The sequence below is a fragment of the Penaeus chinensis genome, chromosome 3 (genome assembly GCF_019202785.1).
Source record: "Penaeus chinensis breed Huanghai No. 1 chromosome 3, ASM1920278v2, whole genome shotgun sequence".
Classification (NCBI taxonomy): domain Eukaryota; kingdom Metazoa; phylum Arthropoda; class Malacostraca; order Decapoda; family Penaeidae; genus Penaeus; species Penaeus chinensis.
In genome coordinates, this window is record NC_061821.1 from 1,010,212 (window position 1) to 1,035,211 (window position 25,000).

A 25,000-nucleotide genomic window follows, 5' to 3' on the forward strand; every position below is an offset into this window, starting at 1 on the left:
AGTACTTGTGACAGTATCAGAACTCAATAAACTGCAACACGTCATCCATTCACTGAGTTTTATGACTATAAATAATTCAATCACAGAGTTATCATGAAGGGTTTTCTTCCCACATGTCCTGTTCATGACAGTTTCACCATGAGAGGCCTACACAAACTAGCTCCACTTTGTAGCTGACAAGTGACCAAACCAACCATTGGAATGTACTGAAAACTTGTCACTGGAGCTCTGGGGAAACAAAAGGGTAGAAATCACATTATATTGATTCTTACATTTTCTGAGTCTTGGTATCACAAAGTAGCTTAACTTTGGATCAAAATAATGTGTGCACCAGAATAGTTCAGGCAAGATTGGTCTTGGGCTCGAAAGGAAAAAAACACAAAAGTGCGTGATGCTAGCAGGGCATTCCCGCTGACGTATTATGTGAACTAGGTGACTCTTTTTTGACTGAGGAACTAGAATGATTCACATGGTTGCAGACTTCATCTTCCACCTCATCCAACTCGCCGTCTATCTTGCTGCTGTCTGCACTCTGGCATGTGGTGGTTTTGGTGGCCTGGACTAGCTCTGGCATTAAGGAAACAGGCTGCTGTTCCCCTAATGACAGCAGCGCAAGGCCACCCTCTGCTACCTCCTGATCCGAGGCCCCGTACTGGAGGGACTTCACTGTTGTGCTACTGACAGCCGTGCTGCTGCTACTGCTACTGCTGGAACTGCTGCTGCCAACTTTGCTCACAGGGATGCCCGAACTGTGACCACCATGCTTACTGGTATCACTCTGTGGTTTGCCCATGAACAAGTTGGCTCTTGAGGTTTTTCTTATCCGTGTGCGCACAGGTCCACCAGCCTGCCCTCCTGATGCCCCTCTCATCTCTTTCTCCGATTCTCCTTGTGCGCCTTCTCTCTCCTTCTCCGGCGTATTGGCATCTCTCGGCTGCTGTGCTGGGGACCTGCTGCAGGAATTAATGAGACTGGGAGTCAGTGGGACACCCTCAAGTCCTGGTGGAGGACTCATCTTCCGAAACTCCTCCTTCAGCAGCTGGAAATTTTTCTGAAATGAGGTGCAATACAGCATTACATTTAGGGACCCCCTCTAGGAATTCATGTAGGTACAGTAACCTTGTCTACATTTGCTTCATAAAAATCAAGAGAGAAAAATTAAATTTGTCAAGCTGAAACCTTAATATCAAGGGGCTCAATTCACAGAAACTCATCATCAGATACAAAAATGTTTACCTTCAAGCCCACAGTATTGTGTGCTATGTTTTTTCCTGCTCTTCGGTTTTCGCTCAGAGTTTCCATGTCGGCAATCCAAGCCTCAATTTGTTCCAGGATTTCTTTGTGCTTGAGCCAGAAGTGACGTTCAATTACCTGCAATGAAATAACCCAAATGACTTTGAAATACCAATAAAAACTAATATTGAAAAGAAACTGACTGTAGATTACCTATCCCACAGAATTATAGTACCATCTATGTCATTTCATTTGGTAGACCATTTCCCTTTTAACAGGAGGAACATGAGGGAGGAGGAATGTACCTCCTTGAAGCAGGGTGATGGGTTGCGCAGCTGGTTCAGCATGGCCCATCTGACTGTTGCCGCACGGATGTTTGCATCATATTCCCTTGAATTTTGCATTGCAGCCGGTGTGCCTCTTGACCTCTCATATCCTGGCTCATTGAAGTACGGCTCACTCACGAAGATGAGTGACTGGATGGAGACCAACACCTGGCAATGACAATGGCAATATTAGTGTCCTAAGGGGTCCTTTAATAGTGCGTGAAAGCAACTCTCTTGCCACACATCCATTAAACCACCATTCATACTTATGCAAACTGTAAGATGTTAATAAAAGGCAAAAAACTATGTACAATGATGAAAACATTGGTACAAATATACCATCATTAATATTACAGGCTGACCTCACCAAAACCAATTCATTTCTTCACATATTATTAGTTCAACTGTGTTTCTACTGAAGCACAGTTGACCATAACAAAAGTTAGCTAACACTTCTAATACTCTAACACACACAAAAGAAAAAAAAAAGAAAAAAAGAGAAAAGCTGTACAAATCTTCCAAAATAAGCCAACACAATCTCGACAACATCCGTGAAAGTGGAAGCCTGAGCCATCCTCACCTGCAAGAGCGATGAGGTCTGGGGGTTCCACTTCTCCTCTGGGCGGCCATGCCAGGTATTGAGGATGCTCAGGCACACCTTCCCATCCTGATACAGGTTGGGGTTAAATCGCACCTGTTGGCAGAGGGAAAGATTAATCACTGGATGTATGGGGAGCCATTTGATTGGATGTTACTGGGGGTATTAGTTTGATAAAGAGAATACTTTGATTAGAAATAATAAGAATTAAAAGCTAAGGTATATAAAAAAAAATTAGGAACCAAGAGCAATGGAGTAACTTCCTCCAATCTAAGGCCTAAGACTATGAGAATCCTAAAACAATTCATCATGAGAAGATTTTTATGTACATCCTTTTTTAATCATTGAATCTTCACAGACAGATGAGGAAATCACAAACTTGATAGGTAATACCAAATTCAGCAAATCTTCATCTGCCTTGGAAAAAACTCTGATCATAAAATAAAAAAAGAGGAAAAATATATAAAAACTCTCAATGACACGAGGCCAATCGACTTACACGTCCTTCTCCTGTGGTCTGGAGATTGATGTGCAGTGGTGACGTTGGGTAATCAACTGGGAAATAAACGTCAAACTCGAAACAGCCATTGGCATAGGGAGTGTCCTCTGGCCCAGTAATGAGTACCTGCAGGTTATAATGAGATAGATACAATCTTATCACATTCTCTTTACAAATATGACATTCGTATGATCCGAAAATTAAATGTAATCAATGAAATGATCATAAATTAGGCTTAATATGACTTTCCAGGTAACCCGAGTTCACTATAAATTTTCAACCAATGAGTTATGTGGACTTTAATTACCAAGCAGCTGTGTGTACAAGAACATCAAAAGTTTCAATCAAAACTCTCCTGGATGGAAACCTAGAACAAAAGGTATGGGCATACCTTCATAATATCTAATCTGTCCAGGTCTGTCCTGACAAAGACTGATGATGAATATGACAAAGGCAGCGATGTTGATAGCGTGACAGCTTCCTGTGCGAGTCTCTTCATTCTGCGAGAAGTACACAAGTCGCCTGCACCTCTCACTGATCCTTCGTAGTGGTGGGGCACAACAAATCTTATTCCTCTCTCGGAGTCTTCCACTAACATCTCATAGGTGTCTGTAAATGTTTTGCAATTGCAGGAGTGCATTTCCAGATTTGTGAGATATATATGAAAAAAACTACTAAACTCATTTTGGTTTACATGATCTCTGCAACAAATAAGCCACTTGTTTCACTGAATTGTGACAATGTACTAATAAGAGCATCAAAGCTGTTGTTTTTATCACTTCTTGAAGCCACTTACCAAACTGCAAGGGTTTGAGGCCGGCCAAATAGACTTCCATCAATGACTGTGACGATACTGGCTGTGCTGCTGCCCCACCGTCTGGCTGATCTTCTCTGTCTAACTCTTGCTGTAGCCGATCAGTGCAAACCTGCAGGAAAAAGTGGGTTGCTCAGTCTACAAAAAGCACAATAACAGATAGCAAAGTAGATAGCTAAAGAAACATGGCCTAGACTTAAACCCTAGAGTACAAGTTAAGCTCACCTTGACCACCACGGCTGTGTTCTGAATGTCTGGCACGATGAGCGACAAGCCTTCTTCCTGCTCAGCGTCATCTGTTAGACTGCTGGAATTGTTGTTGTTCCCACCATTGTTGTTGCCGTTGCCCCCATTGCCATTGCTGTTGCCGCCAGCCTTGGAGGACTTCCACCGCAGCTTGTCCATGTAGGTGTTGACAGTGGTCTTCATCTTCTCCAACAACGCGGGCACACATGGTAGAGTGGTGGTGTCTCCGCTTCCTCCATTAGTTGGAGCTGAATTCTGGGGTGTCAGTAGCAGGGGTGCCAGGCCTGGGGTGACAGAGAGGCCTCTCACAAGAGCCAGTAAAGCTCGATAAAGAGGGACGTGCCGGGACATGTCCAGTACTTTGGGGGGAACAGAAAACAAAAATGAATAATATGTAAGACAAACAACCATGCATTACAGATAGAGCCATTCACTACTTGAGCGCAAATTACGTCATCTTCACTCTGCCTCCAGATGAACTTACCCGAGTCATTGCTGAGGTTGGAGGCTATGGTGGTGATCAGGCCTGAATTCTGGAAGAGGTGTAGGAGGGCAGGTGGCAAGGGTGGAGGGGCATGAGATGGGGGCGACAGAGGGGGTAGGAGAGGGGTGCTGTCATTCTGACTTTCAGCTGCACTGCCACCTGCTGTCCCACCATTGGAGTGTTGCTGCAGCTCAGGAGGCAAGATGTCACCTGATCGGGAAAATAAATTTGTAATAAGAGCTGATTCACGGGACCTGTCAGATCTCTCTGGTGCCTTTATATTTCCAATACAAAAAGAAATGTGGATAAAAGAAATTGAAATGAACAACTTCTTTATTTCCTCTGGATTCTAAAAGCCTCAACTCATAACCAAGATGGCATAAGGTAATCTTCTCAAAGATATTCCCTACCCTGAGTTAAATACCTCCTAAAACATAACTGAAAACACGCACCTGGATTGATGTACTGCGCTAGCAGTCGCACAAGCCAAACAACATGTTCTTCCTCCACTTTCTGCCTCACAAGAGCCTGTTCCACGTCCCAGCTCTGTGTGGTGCTGCCTGTGCCAAAGCCTGTGCCCTTGGCCCAGTAATGGCATCGGTCTCCCTCTCCACGGTGCATGCCGATGGTCTCACGGGAGTCAACGCACGTGGCTCTTGTTGTTGCCACCACCAAACCAATTGGAACATTCTGCAAAAGTGTCAATGAGTTAAGAAAAGGGAGACAGAAGAGTCAAAACTTTTGTTAGATAAAAAAAGGAGAAATAAAGAATACAAGAAATGGAAAAACAAAGCCTATTCCTCTATTTTCTGCATGGTGTAACTGAGTATGGGCTGGCCAATCAAATATTATGCACAGGAATTACAAACTCTACACCCATCTCTTTACCAAGTGAATATCTATAACATAACACATCTTGGAGACTACTAGTAACACACACTATCAAAAAACAAATCATATTCCTTATAATATCTTGAAACTCTAAGTTACCACAACCCCCAACAATCATCATCCCACAGTACCTGGTGATAGAGGGAAGAGACAACTTCGGGAGTGTCCTGGTGAGACAGCGCAGCAAGGCAGGCAAGAATCAGATGCAGAGCTCCCGACTCCAGGCACATACGTCTCAGCAGGAGCCCATCGTCTGTTGTGAGTGGCGTGGCCTCGAGCAACGACTCCAGCACCTGGAAGGGCATTGTTGCCAGGGAACCACCTACTCCCGAACCTACAATGTCTCCTGAGAGGGTAGGGTAGAAATAGCCATGATAAATATTTCAAGATCTTTCATGTTTTTCTGGTATTGCTTTCATTGAACAAAACAATGCAAGTGTATAGACACCATAAAAATAAAATAAACATATAACCATAAAACCCACCTCCATCCCCATCATCTGTAACCCCCAAGGCGAGTCTGAGCAGGCAGCAAGCCTTGTGGGTGTCCTTGAGGAGAGTCTCTGCATAGCCAGGGAGGCGCAGGAAAAGGGTGAAGGCCCCGAGCGCGTGGGGTGGGATGGAGGGCAGGGTCAACAAGCTGACTGTGCCCCCTCCCATGGGTCCTGGGGAGCCCCCACTCCCTCCTCCCATCACCAGGTAATCAAACACATTTGCAGACTGTGGATGCATTGCATAAATAAAAATATTGAAATTAATGCCTGTGGATGTCATGCTTAGTGGCTTGGTGTTTTTCCATATATTCAGAGGATAAGTACATCTGGCAAAACTAAGCCTTTTCAGTACTTGTTGGCAATCTTTACGGTACACTCGCTCGAATGTGATGGGACGCTGCAGCAACTCTTAAGAATTGTATTTACTCAAATACTCTCTTCCTTCAAATGGATATATCCAGAAAAGCAGCATAAGATAAACATGCTAATCATTCCTTCATCCTAATTTTATCCTACCTGAGCAACTTGCAAAGATCTTCTCAACATTTTCCCAAAATGAAATATAATAACAAACCCCCTTCCTCTAAGATTAGTATCATAATCCCACTAATGCCAGTTAACACTCGCAGTATCATAGACACAACACCTTCCCTCTTCCCTCCCCTAAGAGCATTCCCGAAGCCCTATTTGGATGAGGTGAGGTCCCACGGAAAGAGACGCATCAGGGGGGAAAGGGGGACAGGGAAATCGATAGACAACTCATCAGTGCAACAAAACAAAAAGTACTGAAAGAATTAGCCGTGCGAGGGCGAATAGAAGCTACTAGTTCACCTCATAGTCATTCATCTCCACACTGACCCAGTCGTTCTCCACTACAATCTCGCCCTTGTCGCCGTTGCCACTTCGCACTGATGCAGTGTTGTTGGGCTGCTGCAAATAGTGCAGGGGAAGAAAATGAATAGTTTGGGGTTAGAACTTTGAAACTCTGCTGTGTGAATTTCAAATAAAAGAAATAACCCATGAACTGGGGAGGAGGGAAGAGAGGGGAGAGCAGGAGAAATGAAGGGAACGGGTGGTGGGAGGGTTAAGTGAGAGGTGAGGGAAGAGGCGAGAGAAGAGAGGAGAATTGGAGAGAGAGAAGTAAAGAGAAGAAGCAGAGGTGGAGGACGAGGATGAGGAGAAGGAAGAGGAGGAGGAGAAGAGGATGGGGGCAAAGGACAGAAAGAGGAAAGGAAGGGGAAGAAGAGGAGGAGAGGAAGGGGGAGAAGAGAATGATGAGAGGATGAGAGGAACAGGGTAAGAGGAGGAGGAGAGGAAGTGGGAGAAGAGGAAGAAGAGAAGGAGGAGGAAAAGAGGAAGGGGGAGATGAGGAGGAGATGGGGGAGAAGGAAGAGAGGAAGGGAGAGGAAACAAGGAGGAAGAGGAGGAGATGGGGGAGGAGGAGGAGGAGGAAGAGAGGAAGGGGCAGGAAGGGACAGGAAGGGAGAGGAGAGGAAAGGAGGAAGAGGAGGAGGAGGAGGAGGAGGAGGAAGAGGAGGAGGAGAAGGAAGAGGAGGAAAAGAAGGAAGAGAAGGAGGAGATGGGGATGAGGGGGAGGAGGAGGAGGAGGAGGGGGAGGAGGAAGAAAGGAAAGGTGCATATACAGAGGAGGAGGAAATGGAAGAGAAGGAGGAGATGGAGGGGGAGAAGGAGGAGGAGGAGGAGGAGGAGGAGGAGGAGGGGGAGGAGGAAGAAAGGAAAGGTGCATATACAGAGGAGGAGGAAATGGAAGAGAAGGAGGAGATGGAGGGGGAGAAGGAGGAGGAGGAGGAGGAGGAGGAGGAGGAGGAGGAGGAGGAAGAGGAGAAGGAAGAGAAGGAGGAGATGGGGGGGGAGGAGGAGGGGGAGGAGGAGGAGGAGATGGGGGGGGGAGAGGAGAGGAGGGGGAGGAGGAGGAGGAGATGGGGGAGGAGGAGGAGGAGGAGGAGATGGGGGAGGGGAGGAGGAGGAGGAGGAGGAGGAGGAGGAGGAAGAGGAGGAGATGGGGGAGGAGGAAGAGAGGAAGGGACAGGAAGGGAGAGGAGAGGAAAGAAGGAGGAGGAGGAGGAGGAGGAGGAGGAGGAGGAGGAGGAGGAGGAGGAAGAAGAGGAAGAGAAGGAAGAGGAAGAGAAGGAAGAGGAAGAGAAGATGGAGATGAGGGGAGGAGGAGGAGGAGGAGGAGGAGGAGGAGGAGATGGGGGAGGAGGAGGAGGAGGAGGAGGAGGAGGAGGAGGAGGAGGAGGAGGAGGAGGAGGAAGAGGAGGAGGAAGAGGAGGAGATGGGGGAGGAGGAGATGGGGAAGGAGGAGATGGGGGAGGAGGAAGAGAGGAAGGGACAGAAAGGGAGAGGAGAGGAAAGAAGGAGGAAAAGGAGGAGGAGGAGGAGGAGGAGGAGGAGGAGGAGGAGGAGGAGGAGGAAGAAGAGGGGGAGGAGGAAGAGGAGGAGATAGGAGGGGGGAGGAGGAGGAGGAGGAGGAGGAGGAGGAGGAGGAGGAGGAGGAGGAGGAGATGGGTGAGGAGGAAGAGAGGAAAGGAGAGGAAATGAGGAGGAGGAGGAGAAGGAGATGGGGGAGGAGGAAAAAAGGAAAGGAGAGGAAATGAGGAGGAGGAGGAGAAGGAGATGGGGGAGGAGGAAGAAAGGAAAGGAGAGGAAATGAGGAGGAGGAGGAGGAGGAGGAGGAAAGGAAGAGACAAAGAAAATGAAGAGAGGGAAAGAGAGAGGAGGAGGAAAAAGAAAAGGAATAATATTTCAGCTAAACAGTTTTTAAATTATCCTCCAAATATTAGGTAACATTGCCTTACTCATCAAACTCCTATCAACACAAGACTATTTAAATACAGGTAATCTCTAAAATAATTCATTACCATAACAGTCTGCCTTTGCTGCTTCTTCAGAACTATATAACTATATACAATACACATATAACTTAATTTTTTTTTTTTTATATACATTTTATAATTCATAGTAATGATGGTGATGACTGATTATGATTATAAAAATATTTTTCAGTGGTAATTAATTTCTCTATCAAGGATCAGAACTGAAGATAATCATTAGTTCAAAATTACCAAGATATATTTGACAAACCATGAAAATAGGAATAACATGAAAAAAGTCATCCTTATTCTCCTCTTCACTCTTCTCCCAATTCTTACATTTCTAAAAGAAGAAATTGAAGCCCAGTACCAAACAATGAGAACTCGCAATACCATCAATATCAAACCAAATGCAAAACAGACAAACAGACTGACTGACCTGCTGTCCTGTATCTGGGTAGAGAAGCGACATGTGCTGGGCCAGGAGCGAGAGGCCGCCCTGACTCGTGAACACATGCAGGGTAGATGGCAGCGGTTCTGTACAGAGCAGAAGGGCCTCTCGTCCACTTTCACCTTCTGACGGAAAGACTTGAATTGTAGAGTTTCATTTGATTCTACATACAATCCTCATCACTATCAAGAAGTGCAACACTCATTTTTAAAAGGCTAAAGGCAAATTCCAATGAAAAATTCAGACAACATCCTACCTCTGGCATGGTCCCTTCTGTTGGTTAAAGTAAGAGTGATGTGCGAGGAAGGTGGGTGGCCCTCATGACGCAGAGCAGCCATGACCTGAGCCACTGTGAGTGTGGAGGGCAGGCCTGAGGAACTGCCCAGGCTCTCGTGCACTAAGACGTAAGATGAGGCACTCGACGTTGCTGTCACTGGCTTGCTGGTCTGGCTGTCCTGCTCAGTGGCTGGAACATAAAATATAGTCAAGATCAAAGATTCCTGCAGATCACATACTATAACATTCTTACTTTTCACCAAGACCTTGATTTTCTTACATATGTAATACCCAAGAAATTCTATACATCTAACACTCTTACACAACAGCCATAAAGACTGTATCTCTTCACAGACTTCAAAATGCAAAACACAAATCATCCCCAGGTGCATATACAAAGACTGACCTCTCTTGGACATCCTGCTGTGAATACTCGAATTGACTTTGTTTTTCTCCCTCTTGTCCTTGGCTGTGACTCCGGCTGCAACTGACAGCTTGTCCACCAGCTCCAGGTGACCCACCTCGTTAGCGTCCCTTCTGTCTCCGCTGCTGCCCAACTCCAGGTCACCTGAGTTGCTCAGCACGCCCCTTGACCAGTCTGAAAGAGGATTCCAGTTTGAGCACAAAGTCTGCTATTGTAACAGGGAACTGAGAATGGAGGATAGCTAATGCTGATAAAAGTGAGACGTCTTCTGTGTCAATATGCTGGTATATTTGTTTGTTTGTGACTCTGTTGTGCATGAAACATATGGTTAGCCTATTATGATTTCTAAAAGATGTAAGCTCAATTAGATAATGCAAGCAGTTCTTATATCTGTATATTATTCTCTTTTCTTTATAATTGGTTCATGTAAAGAATGAAGTTATAATAAAAAAACATTAAGCAAGATATGACATAAAAATTATATATTACCATGGATGCAATAGTAATGGGTACTGAATAATCCTAACCTTTAAAAATGTCAAAATTACATTATATAATCTAAGGGGAGGGGGGGGGGAGACTATCAGTTTCCCTCAAAATACCTGAGAAAGAAAAAGAAAAAAAAAAAAAAAAAAAAAAGCCCTGAAAGAGAAAAACAAAAGCAACTTGACAAACCTGTGACCATCTTGACAATATCTGACATGGTGGTGGTGGTGGGGAGGTTGAGGAGCCTGGTCTTGTGTCCCGCTCCAAATTTGGGGTGCTGCGTGAGGAGGGGGAGGCTGCACCCTGTGGGCGAAGAGAGGCCTCCCTGGGGGCTGTTGATGTGTACCACCACGCGTTCTGTTTCCAAGAGGAGTTGAAGGACTAGGCGTCGTGTGAACCCAGAGAGGGAGTGCAAGTAGCTCACTCCACCTAAGGAGAGAAAGCGTGTGAGAAGCAATAATTCAAGATTCATTTTATCAGCAATGGGTGCATCTGCCAACACTGAAGGTCACTTCAGTAGCTTTAGCCTATCAAAATATTAAAAATAGAGAGTACGTTTTGTTATCCTCTGAAAAAAGTACTTCAATTAAGCTCTAACAAGACATGAACAATTTGAATGATCTTTTCCAGAATTTTCCTCATCATTTTCCTCTTTATTATTCTTGTTCTTCATATTTATTTTTTTGAAGAGTGAATATTCTATAAAATCATTTTGTTTAACTGAGCTTCACTTCTCTTAACTTCCAGTCTTTCAAATTCTATGCTAGTCTTTCCGAGGTAATTCACTTACTCAGCTAATCCTAAAAACTAATTCCAATTGACAAAGAATAAAATGAAGAGAAGAAAGAAAAGTGCAAAATATTGAGGGAATTCAGCAACTTCCACCTCTTACCTGGAGGGGGGATGTTCTGCCGCTGGATAAGATGGCACAGCGTTGACGCCAAAAGGTTTTGGTTGTGAGGGTGGTTGTGGCAACACTGCCTCATTAGATGGATGGTTGCATCTTCCACACTGCTGTAGTCACTGTCGCTTCCACCAGAGGGACCAGAACCTCGCATCAATGGCTCACTGCCTCGTACCAGTGGGTCACCTGTGGAGACACATTTGACATTTTCATCTTACATTCTAGAAATTAAGTCAATCACAATAATAAAAAAATATATATAGATTTAGTATACACTTTCTGTCAGAAGGGTTAAAGACAATGAATGATGAGCCTAAACACCTCACAACCTACCAAGAACAGTCAACAGTGGTAACCAGAACACAGATCCCTCAGCAGATCCGAGCCAGTCCTTCATTGGAGGTTCAGCGCACAATGCAGCCAAGGTGTGCAGTGTGTGTGCCACCAAGGATGTGCTCAGTGTAGGGACAATAGCAGCCCTGATTTGTGGGGGGGCCTGAGGGGTGGCAGAGGAAAGGGTGTCTTCTGCATTGCGCGATTTCTCTGCTACACTTGCTTTCTCCAGGTCAGTTGCACTTTCCCCAGCACTTGAGGATGTGCAGCTCTCTACCTGGTGCAGCACTTCTGTCTTGCACCATTCTGAAACAAGATATAATTTGTATTTCTATACCATGTAATAATATATCTGAGTCTATTTCCAGTGTTGCTAAGATTAATTAAGACTAAGATATCTGAAGAGAGACAAAATCCATGCCCTGAAAAAGTAAAATCGCAAACTACACTTACCCAAAATACCATGAACAAGCAACAACGGGAATCCAGAGTCCAACATCAGGTGTATTGCCTGCGGAGACTGAGCAACTGTGGCCAGGGTCTGCAGGTGTGCTGGTGTGAGGGAGATGACACTGGGGTCCTGGAGGATGAGACGACCTTCTACTGCCCCCGAGGAGCCCTCCACCCCTTCCTTCATGTCATCTGTTCTGGCAGCCCGGATCTCTGCTTCTCTGTCTTTTCTGCATTTGGAGTGAAAGTGTCTTTTAGTGTCCTGCTAACCCTGTTTCATTTACAGAGTTGGCAGTAGGATGATTCTAAGAAGTCTTATGAATCCCACTGCTTGATGAGTACTAGCAAATGTTAGGATATTCATAAGTATAGAAAAATCATGTATATTTCTACAAAACAAAAAGAAAGTGGAACCAACACTAAAAAAAAAAAAGGAAAAGGAAAACAAGAGAAAGAAAACACGTACCTGTCATCAGTTATTGACTGGTTATTGTCAATCACAGTCAGTACTGCCATGTTGAGCAGCAGCTGGGTGAAGAGCTGTGGCCGCACATGGCACATGGAGCACATGATGTGATCCAGCCCTATCTTCACTTCGCCTTCAACTCTCTCCGACCACTCATAAACACGCCTAAAATATAAAGATAAAATCAAAATCGGGTTCCATGGAAGACATGGAATGAGCTGAGGTATTTGTATCACTTTCCTGATAACCCAATGCCAGTACATAAAAAAAAAATCTATAATGAATGCACCTTGCATTTTCCAAAATGTTCCTTGAAATGTAATTTCTGTCAAAATTTGTGATTAAATGCATGTGCTGGTAACTAAGAAAATCCGACCATACCTGAATAATTCATCTGTTATGAGGCTTGTGGTGTCATGTGGTGTATTCCACAGCACCGCAGCAATGCAATGCAACACCTCAGCACTAACACCGCCATTCACGCATAGTTCTTGTGGGGACCGCTGTTGCTGTTGCTGCTGCTGGGAGGTGCCCAGACTGTGGTAGTCGTCAGTTGCTGGCGAGGGGGTTGCAGGGTGCAATACTATGTGGTTCAGCCATGATATTAAGACTGTTACACCCTCCATACTGCTGTTTCCGACACAGAGTTCATACAGGAGAGCTATAGCTGCGTCCAAGCTGTTACCACCTGTTAGTACATACGGGAGTTAAGTAGAGGAAGGACAAGTACGGCAATTCAATAAGCTTCATCAAAATTTCAAGAAAGAGCCTAAAAAGTACGAGTAATCAAAGTAGGTGTTACTCAAGTCCCTGTTATCATGTTTATACCAAAGAAAGTAGCTAAACCCCTCTACTATGCACTAACCTGCTGGCTGGCGTAAGAGAGGGTGTGTGAGGAGCGTCATGATCAGGGTGTGGAGCAGCTGGGGCGAGAGTGCTGCGAGAGCCAGCGTGGTGGCCTCCAGTGGTGCTGAGCCTAGAGGGGCAAGGTGGAGTGGCCCTGGTGGAGTCAGGAGAAGTGTCACACACGCCTCCATCACCCCTGTCACAGATGCTCCTGCCTCCACCCCGACACTCAGGCCTCCCTCCACACGGCACATGCACTGGTGGATCAGGCGAAGCCACCACATGCTGACGAGGTTAAAAGTTTTGTCAGTTGAGAACAAGTTGTGAATTTTTTTTTAATAAAAAGGGCAGTCTGTTGAAAATATAAAAACCATCAAATTTTCACTGATGTAACCAAACCTATAGTGGTAACAACCAACCAAATCAACTTATTGGGAATACCTCGCACGGTGGGGTGTGTGATCACTGATGGCCGTTTCGTGGACCCCTCTGGATGCTTCCCTGAAGGTTGTGGTTCCAAGAAGTTTGAGCTGAGACAGTCCCAGGGTGGAGGAGTCTCGTGGACGATGGAGGCGCACAACGACAATTGAGGCAACTACAGGCCGAGGGAGGACGAGGCGGACACGAGAGAGACCAGCGGTGCTCAGCGGGCCACTCACTGGCATCAGGTATCCACCCTCAACACCTACCTCCACTGATACTGCTGATGGACATGCTGAAAAAAAAAAATTAGATCCATGTTGACATGCTTGAAATTATGAGAGACATAGGTATGGTAGTTCAGCATAAGTATATGTAATACACTGGTAATACAATTCAAAAATTCTAATATCAACATCACCAATCACCTGGCACTGGACTGAAATTCTATTCCCCTTTCTCACAACAAAAATTGTACAACAATCTTTTTGTCTGACAACAATAACAACTTCCCATCAACAACTCCAAGAAGGTATCAATCCCAATAAACTAATAACTGCTGATTACTGGTTCGAGTTTCTTTACTCAGTGAGAGGAAACTTACAGACAAGGGACACTGTGTGAGGTAGCAGATGGACCTCATGCAGCAGTACGGCACAGGGTAATGTCAGGTTCAAATCCACCCAACTCTCGTCAGGATAGAAGTGGTACGACCAGGGTGCACTCTGAAAGGAAAAAGGAACAATCACTTTTCTTCACAACCCAAAGACTCAAAGCCAGACAACCTTCTTCAAAATTGTAAAAAAAATTAAATGAATAAGTCAATACATAAATAAATTTATTCATAAACAACTAAATAAATTCATCTTTGTAGGAATTAATTCAAATACAATCAAGAAAACAAGGACTTGAGACACATACCTTAGTCCTCTGGAACAGCTGATTGGAGTCCACAAGGACATTGGCAGGTCTTGCAGTTGGGTTACTTGATGTTACCACAGCCAGTGGGGCAAAGTTGTACAGGCCCTGGTTCTGCTCAACTGTCTCGTTGCGTTTGTTCGAGGGTGTGTTGTGTGTTGAAGGTGGGAGAGGAGGAGCAAGGTGGTTCATGACTGCCGTCACCAAGCCACCTCTTCCTCCTCCCATCATCCCTACACTGCTCACTAGGTTTTCCCACAGCATCTGTCCATGCAAACAGGGATTCCAAGTTAATTTTTCCTTTTTAGGATTTTCTTAAAATAAAAAAAAATACTGTAGGGTGTCAGATCATTATTAAAAGCATAAAAGACACTAAAATTCTTTCTTTCAAACACTAACACATTTAGTAAAAAAATTGCTAAAATATTGCAAAATGCCATACCTTCATGCCCCCGAGAGCAGCAAATTTCTCAAGAATTGCTGGACAGTCCAGCACTCTTGTGAAGAAACAGAGAGCTGGTTCAGACAGTGAGGGGGGACTCCACCACCCACCTGTGAGAAAAGGAATTATATTAATGAAATGAATCTTCTCATAGACTTTTTATGAACCTACTCTTTTTGACACATATTTCTCATAGTAACATTTCCACCATCCACACACACAAACCTGGGGTGATGAATTCCACAACAGGTCTCAGAATGAGGTCTGGCGCTGTGGCCTTGGCATTGAGTGTGAGCAGGAGCTGGTAGAGGGCATCAGTCAAGGTCTCCCCTAAGCACAGCTTCTCTGAGACCTCTCCGCTGACTGTGCCCAAGAGCATGGACACACTGCTGCCTTCACAAGCTGCCACCGACTTCAGAAGCAGTTGCATCGTCTCTCCATTTTGTAATACTGTAGAAGAGGTTACCAGGGGTGAGCTTTGTTTGGGAAAGTATTTGCACATGCAGAAAATTCTTGCTTTTGGATTCCTTTAAGATATCTCAGCTCTGGACATGAAGCAAATGTGAGACTAAAGCAAATGTGACCAACTTTTAGAGCACACCATTCACATTCTAATTTAAACTCTTTACCTTCAATAACATTATAATTGAGCACTAAAAGAACATATATACATATCTACATCACTAACCTTTCTAATGATTCAAATCTCAAATCTACTTTGCCTTTGCCTTTACAATAAGACATCACACTTTCATTTCAATTGCTTTAAAACTTTGACAGAATAACTTAGCCCATCCAAAATCAAGAACTGAAAGGAACAACCACTTACCTGTATCTGCCAAGCATGGCACACTGTTTGGGGCGGCATGTGAGCAAGTCTGGGGGGTATGCATGGCTTTGTGTTCATCGGTCTGGCTCGAACTGGCATCTGTGCGTTGCTGCTCTAATTTACTCGAGTCAGTCAAGGAACCCCCAGAGCTCTCCTGGGCCTCGTAGTTTGCCACTCCCACACGAACCTGGAAGAGATGCACAAGTCAAACGATTATTTCAAACTGTGGTCAGCTGAAGGAAGGCATGAGAGTAATAGGGTGTAACTAATATTGAAAAAACAAAGAAAATTATTAAATGAACCGTATTCATGTTGACAAATGTAGAAAAGGTATGAATGAGAATGAATATCTTCACAATACAAGAGATGTAATGCAATACATCTCTTGTATTGTGAAGATATTCATTCTCATTCATACCTCCTCTAAAATTATTAAAGTTTCCCACCTATTAGTCTTATTTTTTTCATATTTGATATATATAATTTTATGAAAATCTCAAATCTCAAGTCAATATCAAATATCTAGATATCATATAATTATATAAACATGAGACACAGCAATGAAGAGCATACATTACAAACTTTTAACCAAAAGCTAACCATCCATACCTGAGCCGGATTGACAAGTGGTGTTTGTGCTAGTTTACGAGACAGGTTGAGGAGCGAGCACAGGAGGGCCAGACGGGAAGGCGCTGGCCCCTGTCGTCCATCGGATCCAAGAACGGAGGCGAAGAGTCCCCCTAACATGGTGGCATTCTGGTTGTTTGCCCCATAGGTCATCCCTTCGCTTGAGACCAAGTGGCCATGTACCAGAATCACTGTTGGGAGTGTTGGACATTTAGAAAAAATGCCATTCACAACATCAAAACGTTCTTGTGGTTTCACTACTTGATGGAAATAACTAAAGAGGAAAGTCTCCTATTCCTAATCCTATAACAATAAGACTTTTATGAAATAATAAAGACAAACACAAGGACTGTTCTAAATACTATCATAAGGTCCAGAAAAACAATTCACTGGCCATTTCCTTCCACCGCCATGCCCAAACACCCACCTGTTGAACTGATGATGGTAAGAGGGACATGCATTCTGTCCAAGCCATCGTAATGCATGGACAGCAGCGTGCCCAGGAGACAGCACTGGGCATCAAGGGGTCCCATGGCGAGTGAGATGGCCCCCTGGGGCTCCAAGAGACGAGCTACAAGACTTAGCAGGGCATGCTTCAGGGTTGTGCCGGGCCCACTGGTCACGCTGATGACGTCACATCTCACACGAAGCCGGACAAGGAGGTCTTCTAGAAGTCCTGTAACTGTACTCCCAACCTGAAAGAATAAGCAAAGGCTAATGCTAATACTGTCCTTCAATTTTCTAAATCTCTCAAATGTATGAATATGCAAAAATCATGTCTTTTGGAATTATCCTCCACAACTACCTTCCATAAATAAAGACACTCTACAGAATAATAGCCATTAGAAGTTCGTTATGAACACTATATACTATGCTCACTCAATTTACACAGTGACAAGTTCTATGGTTAAAAGAAGACAATCAACTCACCACATCACTTCGCATATCTGAACCAGTAGCACATGATCCGGTCAAAAGTTTCTGTAGTGCTGGGACGAAGTTTGTATCTGTCACAATATTCATTGACATTCCAGTCTGAAAATAAAATTATATAATTTCAAACATTAACAGAATCTTGCTTTTCTCTTTGCAAAACAAGAATCACAGATCATCAAAAGATATTACATACATTCCTCAACATATTCCTAAATGCAAATAAACTTGTATTCTCCTCTACTTTATATGAAACTGCATGAACTTTATAGTTTTCAATTTACAAAATGCTCATTCCTTAATGTTTCCTGAACGTAAATTCCAAACTTCCTCAACTGAAACTGAACACCCTCTAGAATCAAAGCCAGCATCATCTTGATACAAATCCACACATTTTGAAGACTAAATTTACTCTAAACAAATATTTTAAAAAAAGAGAAGAAAATCCCCTAATCCAATACTCACCAAGTCTACATGGTCATACTGATCAGCGCTGGTAGGGTGTGGCGCTGGGGGTTCCTGGGGTGTATAGTTGCAGCAGAGAGTGAGTGTCTGGAGTACAAGACACCAGCACCGCATGCTGACACTTCCACTTCTGGGTATATGCAAAAATCACATGAGTTATGTCACTGTCGACTGTGTGAGTAAACATCTATGACTATACAACAGGATAGGGAAGCCATGTTCAATAAGAATGGAAATGTATTTGTAAAAAATAAAAAAAGTCAAACCTGTCCTTTACACCTAAAAATATTTTCTGCACAAAATCTTCAGAAGAAAAAAGAAAATATATCGACATACAAACAAAATTCAATATCCCTCATTCATCATCATCATCATCATCATAATAAAATTTCCCACCATTCTTACCTAACCACTGCGGCCAAGAGTGCTGAGATGGCCCTTGGTGTCAGGTGCACTGTGGGGGCAACAGAGGGAGAATACTTGCCCCCTGCAAGCTCCAAGTTGATGCTGAGCCACAACCCAAGCACTGATTCTACGTGGCTGCCATCGAACTGAAACAGCAATAGAGAAGTGACGAGGTTAGATAAATAGGCGGATGGATAGATAAGTATATAAATGGGTAGGAATATATAGAAATATATATATCAAAATCTGGATCCAGTTTGATATCTGCAGTACTAAAAATTGGCTAGTGGCCAGTAAGATATGGTTGTCGGCATACATATGCAGTCCTCCAATTGCACCCAGCTTATTCAGTATATCAAGCACAGGTCTGGGTACTTAGTCTTTCATGGCTGGAGTTTGTAAGCAAATGCTTGAAAAAAGTAATGTTTTCTTTCACTTTTGATGTCTTTATCTAATTGCAGGACCAAACAATAATACTGCTACCAGTGGAGGAAGATTAGCTTCCTCTAACATACTGATGGTGTAGGGTAGTTCATGATACAGTGCCATCTATGTTTAATTGGTTAAAATGTAATACTACTAATTATCCCTATAGAGTTTGAAGAGCCAATGCTCATAGCTCCACAAAAGTGATATTTCCTGCCATGGCATTTAGTGGGATGCACTTATGCTGAAGTTACTTTACTTTCCTCCTGCAACATCAAGAAAGAAACAGGAAATTTTGAAAAAGGTGAAAAACAAAGAAAACGAAGAGAGAAAAGCGTAGGGGTACGATTCATAAACATACATGACAAGACTTCAATACACAGATAATAGTTAACAAGAATATCCGAGTAACATACCTGCATAGACAGGTGTAGAAGAATCTTCTGGAACACGTCGGTAAGGAGTTCCACGCTGCCTGTCAGGTCACCTGGGCCACAGACCTCAGTGTCACCCCACATGCCGTTGTTCACCTGAAGTCAATATTCATAATTACTCAGAGCGAAGACATATATACAACTAAATAAATTCTTTTCTTAAAAGGGTAACCTTAACCAGAATTTATTATGTGATATGTATATGAAATATGTACACAATAAACAAGACAATCATTATTTGATATAATCACTGACAGTATGAAATATATAACAATCAAAATAGAAAGTAGAAAACACCAGAAAAGAAACTGCACCTTGAGTGGCGCAGTGACAGCTAGACTGAGCCTGGATGTGTGGACAGCAGCCATCATATGCAGCCTAAGCTCAGACAAGAGTGACACTCCTGCCTCCAGCCTGGCATCAACCGCTGTGGAGTGGTCCATCCCAGGGTGTGAGCTGGCCAAGGGTCCCGCCACCAAGTCCCCGATGCGGGAGTCCTTGCCACTGCGGGATGACGATTGAGTGGGCAGTGGAGGTGGGTAGGGTGGGGGAAGACTAGGGGGGAAAGAAGATAGAAAAAAGAAAAAAAAAGAAAAAAAAAAGAAAAAAGAAAAAAAAGAAAAGAAATAAAAGGAAAAAAAAAAAAAAATACACAATCAGAATAGACAACAAATTTATTTTCTTTACATTGTACCTATTTCTAATTATCTAACTAGCACCAAGATCAATTGCCTTTACTTTACCATAATGTCACTAAACAACAAAACACCTGATTTGACAACTTACTTTGACACAGCGAGTTCAAATGAGGTAATGCTGTTGTTCGAGGCCCCTCCAACAAAAGCCGGCATGTCTGCTAGGTACTCCCCAATCATGTCTTCACTCTCAGAGCTGTCTTCTAAGTCAAGGAAGGAATATTTTCCTGATGTGAGAAAGGAGCAAGCAATAGTTAATAAATGGATATCTTAATCTATCTGCAGCTGATCATACTCAATACTCACATAACTATAACCATTTCATCTTACATAAAACATAATAAATAATAAAACAACTAATTCAAAAAACACCACCACCTGATGTTCAAAACAGGGAGAGAGAAAACCAAATCAAGATTTTAACACCATTTCTCCTGACAACTTTTCAGAAATTATCAGCCCATTCTTACCAGGTATGTCCTCTTCCTCCAGGGTGTAGTGCGCTGTGGCCATGCCCACCACAGGGGGGCTGAGGGGCGTGGCTGACTGGTCCGCCTGGCAGTTCTGGGTGACCACGCATGCACCCCCTAATGGGGATGCACTGCTCTGGGGGGATCCAGTGCCACCTTCCCCAGCAGCTGATCCATTCACAGTCGGTGCCACTCCATTGCCTGTGGGCCCAGAGGGACCTGAGGATCCTGACTGGCCTGCAGCAGCTCCTGATGGCCCAGCTACAACAGCAGCAGCTGAGGTAGTTCCTGATGTCGAAGGGACTGCAGCTGCAGCTGCCGCTGCTGCTGCTGCTGCTGCTGCTGCTGCTGCAGCCGCCGCCGCTGCTGCTGCCGCTGCTGCCCTTGCACCATCCATCGCTATGTCAAAGTTCTCGACTTCTTCCCTGTGTTGCTCTGTGTTCATGACTACACTGCCATATAAGCGCTCACCTGTGTGGTAAAACAACACAAAATATACAAGTGAAACATAACTTAACCCATGCGCCTTTTACAAACTTCAACATCTTTCTTGACAAGAGAAACACAATGAAAATGTACCTTCAAGAATATCCTGCAGTAAACAAGTAAGTGCATGAAGGGCCCAAGGAGCTCCCCAGGTGGTGTCAAGTGTGAGGGCGTGACGCAACAGAGCTCCCAACTGCGTACGGCTCACAATTTCCGTCAAGGCTGGACTTGGCCTTGTCACACTCACTAGGCCTCCAATCACCTATGAAGGAGTCACAGTATTAATTACAATTTGATTTCTTGAAAGGATTGTGTTTACTAACAGATAAAAAAGGCCTCAGTAAACTTTACACTCATTAACTACATGGACAAATAATATGCAATGAGATTAATGAAAAAATGAAAGTAAAGTAAGCCTTTAGCATGACTTACATTTCAAAGATACTTAATTGCAAATCATAAATCTTAACACATTGTTTGTTAAAGTTCAACAAATTGTGGGTTAATACTAATAATAAGGACAACAACAATAACAATAATAATAACAATGATAATAATGATGAAGATAATGAAAATATTAATACTGATAATAATTATAATAAAATAATAAAAAAAAGTATTAAAAAAAAAATAATAATAATAATAACAGCATACACTGCAGACTAAATGTATATAAAACCAGAATGATACCTGAAAGCATTTAAAATGACAATAATCTAAACCAGTTTACAGAATAACGTTCACTGGCACCACAAATAATAATCAGTGATATCATTAGAACAAGAAACAAACCCACCTTGCAAGTCAGGAGGAAGGAGTCCACGCAACAGGGTGAGCTGGAGTTCATGAGCAGCTTAATGAGTCCGTGCGCCACTGAGAGGGCATTGGCTCGGTCCAGGGGCATGAAGGCATCCTGTGGCGGCTCCCCGTCGTCCTTGCGCGCCCCTCCTCCTCCGCTTGACGAGGCAGAGGTCGTGCGAGAGTATCTTCTAACAATGGATCTCCGGATGGTGTCCAGCTTCTGGTAAATTTCGCCACTTAGTCCTGCTAGAACTTGCTGCACAGTAACAATATGGAATATCATATACCATGACCAAGTTACATTACACAAAATGCTTGAGCCTTGCATACTTGAACCTAAGATACAAAGCATGGTGTGCAGGTGTGTTAAACTTTGTTGACGTTTACGGCAATGACGAGTTCTACAGAGGGGGCAATCAAACACCAAGGAGGGAATGGTTCCAAAGGATGATTCTTGGAACCAAAGTCTCTCATGCGTATTGACTTGCCACTCATCAAAAACAAATAAACAAATAAAAAAAATCATATTACTCCAACACGGTTTTGAAAACAAACACCACACAACAAACCTTTACTTACGATATGGCCATCAAAATCGTTCTCTTCTAAATTCTAGATCTATTATTCACTGCATACATGAAGGCCTTACAAAATCCTTTCTAAAACCACATAATATTTTACTTCCCAATCAAGAAAATATTATTCCAGAAGTCCAGAGAAAGTCAGTTTTTTTCTTCTACCATAATAACCACATGCATGACAAACTTTTGTAACCCATGACATATGAATGCAGTTCATCATTCTATAGTGAATCCATACTACATGTTATATTCAATCACAACAGAAAAAGAAAAGAAAAAAAGAACACAACACACTACAAGAACAAAACAAAACAAAGAGAGAAATGAAAGGCACAAAATTCCCAAGCAATTACCCCAGCTGTGACCTCCCCCAAGGACTTGGTAGCTGTCTCCAGATTCACCAGCTGCTGCTTTTGATGGTAGACAAGGCGCTTGCGAAGACGGTCACGAGAGGCCCTAGGGGCACTGCATCTGGCTTCCGAACCCCTCCGCTGCAGGCAGGTCTCAGCTGTCAACCAGGTCCAGCGGCCACCTGCAACAAAATGATATCCTGTAACGACAGTTTACATTAATACAGATGGTAAGTGTGTCTAGGCAAGGCTTGTCTACACATTTTTTTTAGATAAATAGAAAAAACAAATGTAATCTATCTACAAACCAAATTCCAATGATTTTTTTAACAGGTATACACCCCCTTGAAAGATATCAAAACAAAAAACTTTATATATTCCTTTCTTTCTTTATTTCATTATCATTATCATAATTTTTTTTATCCCAGTTGATGTACCCAACAGTGGACTTTAAAAGAAAAGAAAATAAAAAAAAGAGAGAGAGAGAGAGAGAGAGAGAGAGAGAGAGAGAGAGAGAGAGAGAGAGAGAGAGAGAGAGAGAGAGAGAGAGAGAGAGAGAGAGAGAGAGAAAGAGAGAGAGAGAGAGAGAAAAAGAGAGAGAGAGAGAGAGAGAGAGAGAGAGAGAGAGAGAGAGAGAGAGAGAGAGAGAGAGAGAGAGAGAGAGAGAGAGAGAGAGAGAGAGAAAGAGAGAGAGAAAAAGAGAGAGAGAGAGAAAAAGAGAGAGAGAGAGAGAGAGAGAGAGAGAGAGAGAGAGAGAGAGAGAGAGAGAGAGAGAGAGAGAGAGAGAGAGAGAGAGAGAGAGAGAGAGAGAAGAGAGAGAAAAAGAGAGAGAAAGAGAGAGAGAAAGAGAGAGAGAGAGAGAGAGAGAAAAGAGAGAGAAAGAGAGAGAAAGAGAGAGAGAGAGAGAGAGAGAGAGAGAGAGAGAGAGAGAGAGAGAGAGAGAGAGAGAGAGAGAGAGAGAGAGAGAGAGAGAGAGGGGGGGGGATGACAAAGACCTCACAAGACCATAAGAGAGAGTTAGACAAAATAAGATATCTTGAGAGAGAAAGCAGACAATCATGAAACCACAAACCCACCATTCTCTTTGCCTTTGTCACTGTCGCTCTTGCGTGTGGGTGTGAGAGCATCCAGGCAGAGCGAGAGGTAGAGCAGGAGCCAGGAGATAAGATGCGTGTCCACCTGTGATGATGCAACCTGCCACGGCTGCCAGATGTTGTCCAGCCCTGCCGCTGATACAGGGACAGCACCATACTGTACCTGGCTCCCACTGCTGTGGAGCTGGGCTGACAGGACCCGCAGGACCGCGTCAATAACCTGGCTTCCACGCCCACTCCCCACGCTCTTCTGGCCAAGGAAGGTGAGCAGGGCGAAAACTCTACATGGAGTGGGAGAGAGTAAAACATGTTTCTAGGGTTAGTACTTTTGTTAAGGAAAACTATGAATAAACAATGGAAAGAGTGTGTATTAAAGAAACATTTATACTTCTCTATCCATTCTGACCATCTATCTACCTGTCTGTACCTATATATATCTATTTATAAATAACTACCTTTAATGTTTCACTGAGATCATTAAAAAAAAAAAAAAAATCTGAAATTTGAAAAAAAAGAAGAAAATATGAACAAATATTGATAAATCTATCCTCTTCTACCTTTTTACCTCCGTACCACAAAGCATAATCAATCAGACCACATCATTCACCTTGTGGCTGGGAAGTGCAGGGTGTTGCTGGATGAGAAGAGAGTGATCATGGTGCTGGCCAAGAAGTCTCCCCACCAGGGCTGACCAGCGCACAGGCGGGCCAGGAGCGAGGCCACCCCCACCTGCGCTCCCTTTGGCCCTCGCACGCACACCTGCTCCACAAGCACTCTTGCCTGCTCTGGTCCACACCATTCCATAAGATTGTGTGGAACCTATTTTGGGAAGAATGTACCATCAGGGTATGAATGAGTTATGCATTGAAAATCTGATGTAAGTTTAGATAAGTTAAATAATTCTCAATTATTCCCATTCTCTAAAGTACAAAAATGTTCAGGAGACACATACCGACATACTAGGTATTGGGAGAGACAGTGTCAAAAGACAATTGAGCAGATACTGCATGAGAGTGGCTAATTTGTCAGATGCACAGTTTGCAGCTGTCACAAACTGTTGTTTACTGTCTCGAGAAGCAGAGGAAGTAGGAGAAAATTGTCCGGTGATGCCCTCTCCACTGCCTCCCACCCTCTGGAGACGACGCATCACGGACACGACCAAGTTGAGGTGCTGTTGCTCTAGCATACATTCCTGGAAAGATCATTATCTTGAGATGGCACCTCACAAATTCAAACTAAAAGAGTAATACTTGTGTCAGTTCTAAGAATATACAGAGTTCCATCACTAAATTAAATAAAAATTAAATAAAACCTGTAAGGATTTTTTAGAACCCTTCATATAAAACCAATAAAGATATCATAAACCCTTTTAAAGAGAGCTTATTTGTCCATAAGCTATAGCATAGCGAACCTGATAAGCCTGTGTGATTTTCCTCTCCAAATCGGCATCACGCGACCCTATGGAGGGAGGCTCTGAGAGGCCCGAGGATGAATTGGGGCCTGTTGGTGCGGTAGGGCTCATGAGGAGAGGGTTCAGTAAAGACCTGAGCTTGCTGCAGGCCAGACTGT

The 25,000-nt window shown here is 43.6% G+C and overlaps 1 protein-coding gene across 12 annotated transcripts in view; it reads right to left on the minus strand.

Annotated features, from left to right (window-relative positions):
- The window catches only part of LOC125042121 (baculoviral IAP repeat-containing protein 6-like), a 70,195-nt gene that overhangs the window by 846 nt on the left and 44,349 nt on the right, over positions 1 to 25,000 (minus strand). For 4 of the 12 annotated variants that reach the window (XM_047637616.1, XM_047637610.1, XM_047637670.1 and 1 more), the window contains 45 exons: positions 24,843 to 25,000; positions 24,384 to 24,623; positions 24,039 to 24,250; positions 23,414 to 23,712; positions 22,341 to 22,537; positions 21,402 to 21,662; positions 20,699 to 20,867; positions 20,120 to 20,590; positions 19,741 to 19,876; positions 19,269 to 19,509; positions 18,937 to 19,050; positions 18,095 to 18,240; positions 17,690 to 17,819; positions 17,222 to 17,326; positions 16,719 to 16,986; positions 16,274 to 16,482; positions 15,665 to 15,851; positions 15,061 to 15,285; positions 14,836 to 14,945; positions 14,397 to 14,657; positions 14,080 to 14,200; positions 13,497 to 13,770; positions 13,075 to 13,340; positions 12,591 to 12,897; positions 12,210 to 12,374; positions 11,747 to 11,973; positions 11,294 to 11,599; positions 10,949 to 11,146; positions 10,246 to 10,485; positions 9,553 to 9,744; positions 9,127 to 9,336; positions 8,859 to 8,995; positions 6,417 to 6,515; positions 5,577 to 5,811; positions 5,223 to 5,437; positions 4,653 to 4,890; positions 4,201 to 4,410; positions 3,696 to 4,075; positions 3,453 to 3,582; positions 3,048 to 3,265; positions 2,657 to 2,782; positions 2,140 to 2,253; positions 1,539 to 1,727; positions 1,237 to 1,371; positions 1 to 1,051 (listed from right to left, as the gene is read on the minus strand). The exon at positions 1 to 1,051 is cut by the window's left edge and continues 846 nt beyond it; the exon at positions 24,843 to 25,000 is cut by the window's right edge and continues 49 nt beyond it. In XM_047637616.1, coding sequence (XP_047493572.1) covers positions 395 to 1,051; positions 1,237 to 1,371; positions 1,539 to 1,727; positions 2,140 to 2,253; positions 2,657 to 2,782; positions 3,048 to 3,265; positions 3,453 to 3,582; positions 3,696 to 4,075; positions 4,201 to 4,410; positions 4,653 to 4,890; positions 5,223 to 5,437; positions 5,577 to 5,811; positions 6,417 to 6,515; positions 8,859 to 8,995; positions 9,127 to 9,336; positions 9,553 to 9,744; positions 10,246 to 10,485; positions 10,949 to 11,146; positions 11,294 to 11,599; positions 11,747 to 11,973; positions 12,210 to 12,374; positions 12,591 to 12,897; positions 13,075 to 13,340; positions 13,497 to 13,770; positions 14,080 to 14,200; positions 14,397 to 14,657; positions 14,836 to 14,945; positions 15,061 to 15,285; positions 15,665 to 15,851; positions 16,274 to 16,482; positions 16,719 to 16,986; positions 17,222 to 17,326; positions 17,690 to 17,819; positions 18,095 to 18,240; positions 18,937 to 19,050; positions 19,269 to 19,509; positions 19,741 to 19,876; positions 20,120 to 20,590; positions 20,699 to 20,867; positions 21,402 to 21,662; positions 22,341 to 22,537; positions 23,414 to 23,712; positions 24,039 to 24,250; positions 24,384 to 24,623; positions 24,843 to 25,000 — 9,728 coding nt within the window. In that variant the 3' untranslated portion in view covers positions 1 to 394. The remainder of the gene's footprint in view (positions 1,052 to 1,236; positions 1,372 to 1,538; positions 1,728 to 2,139; positions 2,254 to 2,656; positions 2,783 to 3,047; positions 3,266 to 3,452; positions 3,583 to 3,695; positions 4,076 to 4,200; positions 4,411 to 4,652; positions 4,891 to 5,222; positions 5,438 to 5,576; positions 5,812 to 6,416; positions 6,516 to 8,858; positions 8,996 to 9,126; positions 9,337 to 9,552; positions 9,745 to 10,245; positions 10,486 to 10,948; positions 11,147 to 11,293; positions 11,600 to 11,746; positions 11,974 to 12,209; positions 12,375 to 12,590; positions 12,898 to 13,074; positions 13,341 to 13,496; positions 13,771 to 14,079; positions 14,201 to 14,396; positions 14,658 to 14,835; positions 14,946 to 15,060; positions 15,286 to 15,664; positions 15,852 to 16,273; positions 16,483 to 16,718; positions 16,987 to 17,221; positions 17,327 to 17,689; positions 17,820 to 18,094; positions 18,241 to 18,936; positions 19,051 to 19,268; positions 19,510 to 19,740; positions 19,877 to 20,119; positions 20,591 to 20,698; positions 20,868 to 21,401; positions 21,663 to 22,340; positions 22,538 to 23,413; positions 23,713 to 24,038; positions 24,251 to 24,383; positions 24,624 to 24,842) is intronic. The other 8 variants (XM_047637647.1, XM_047637597.1, XM_047637638.1 and 5 more) reach the window with 8 other exon arrangements.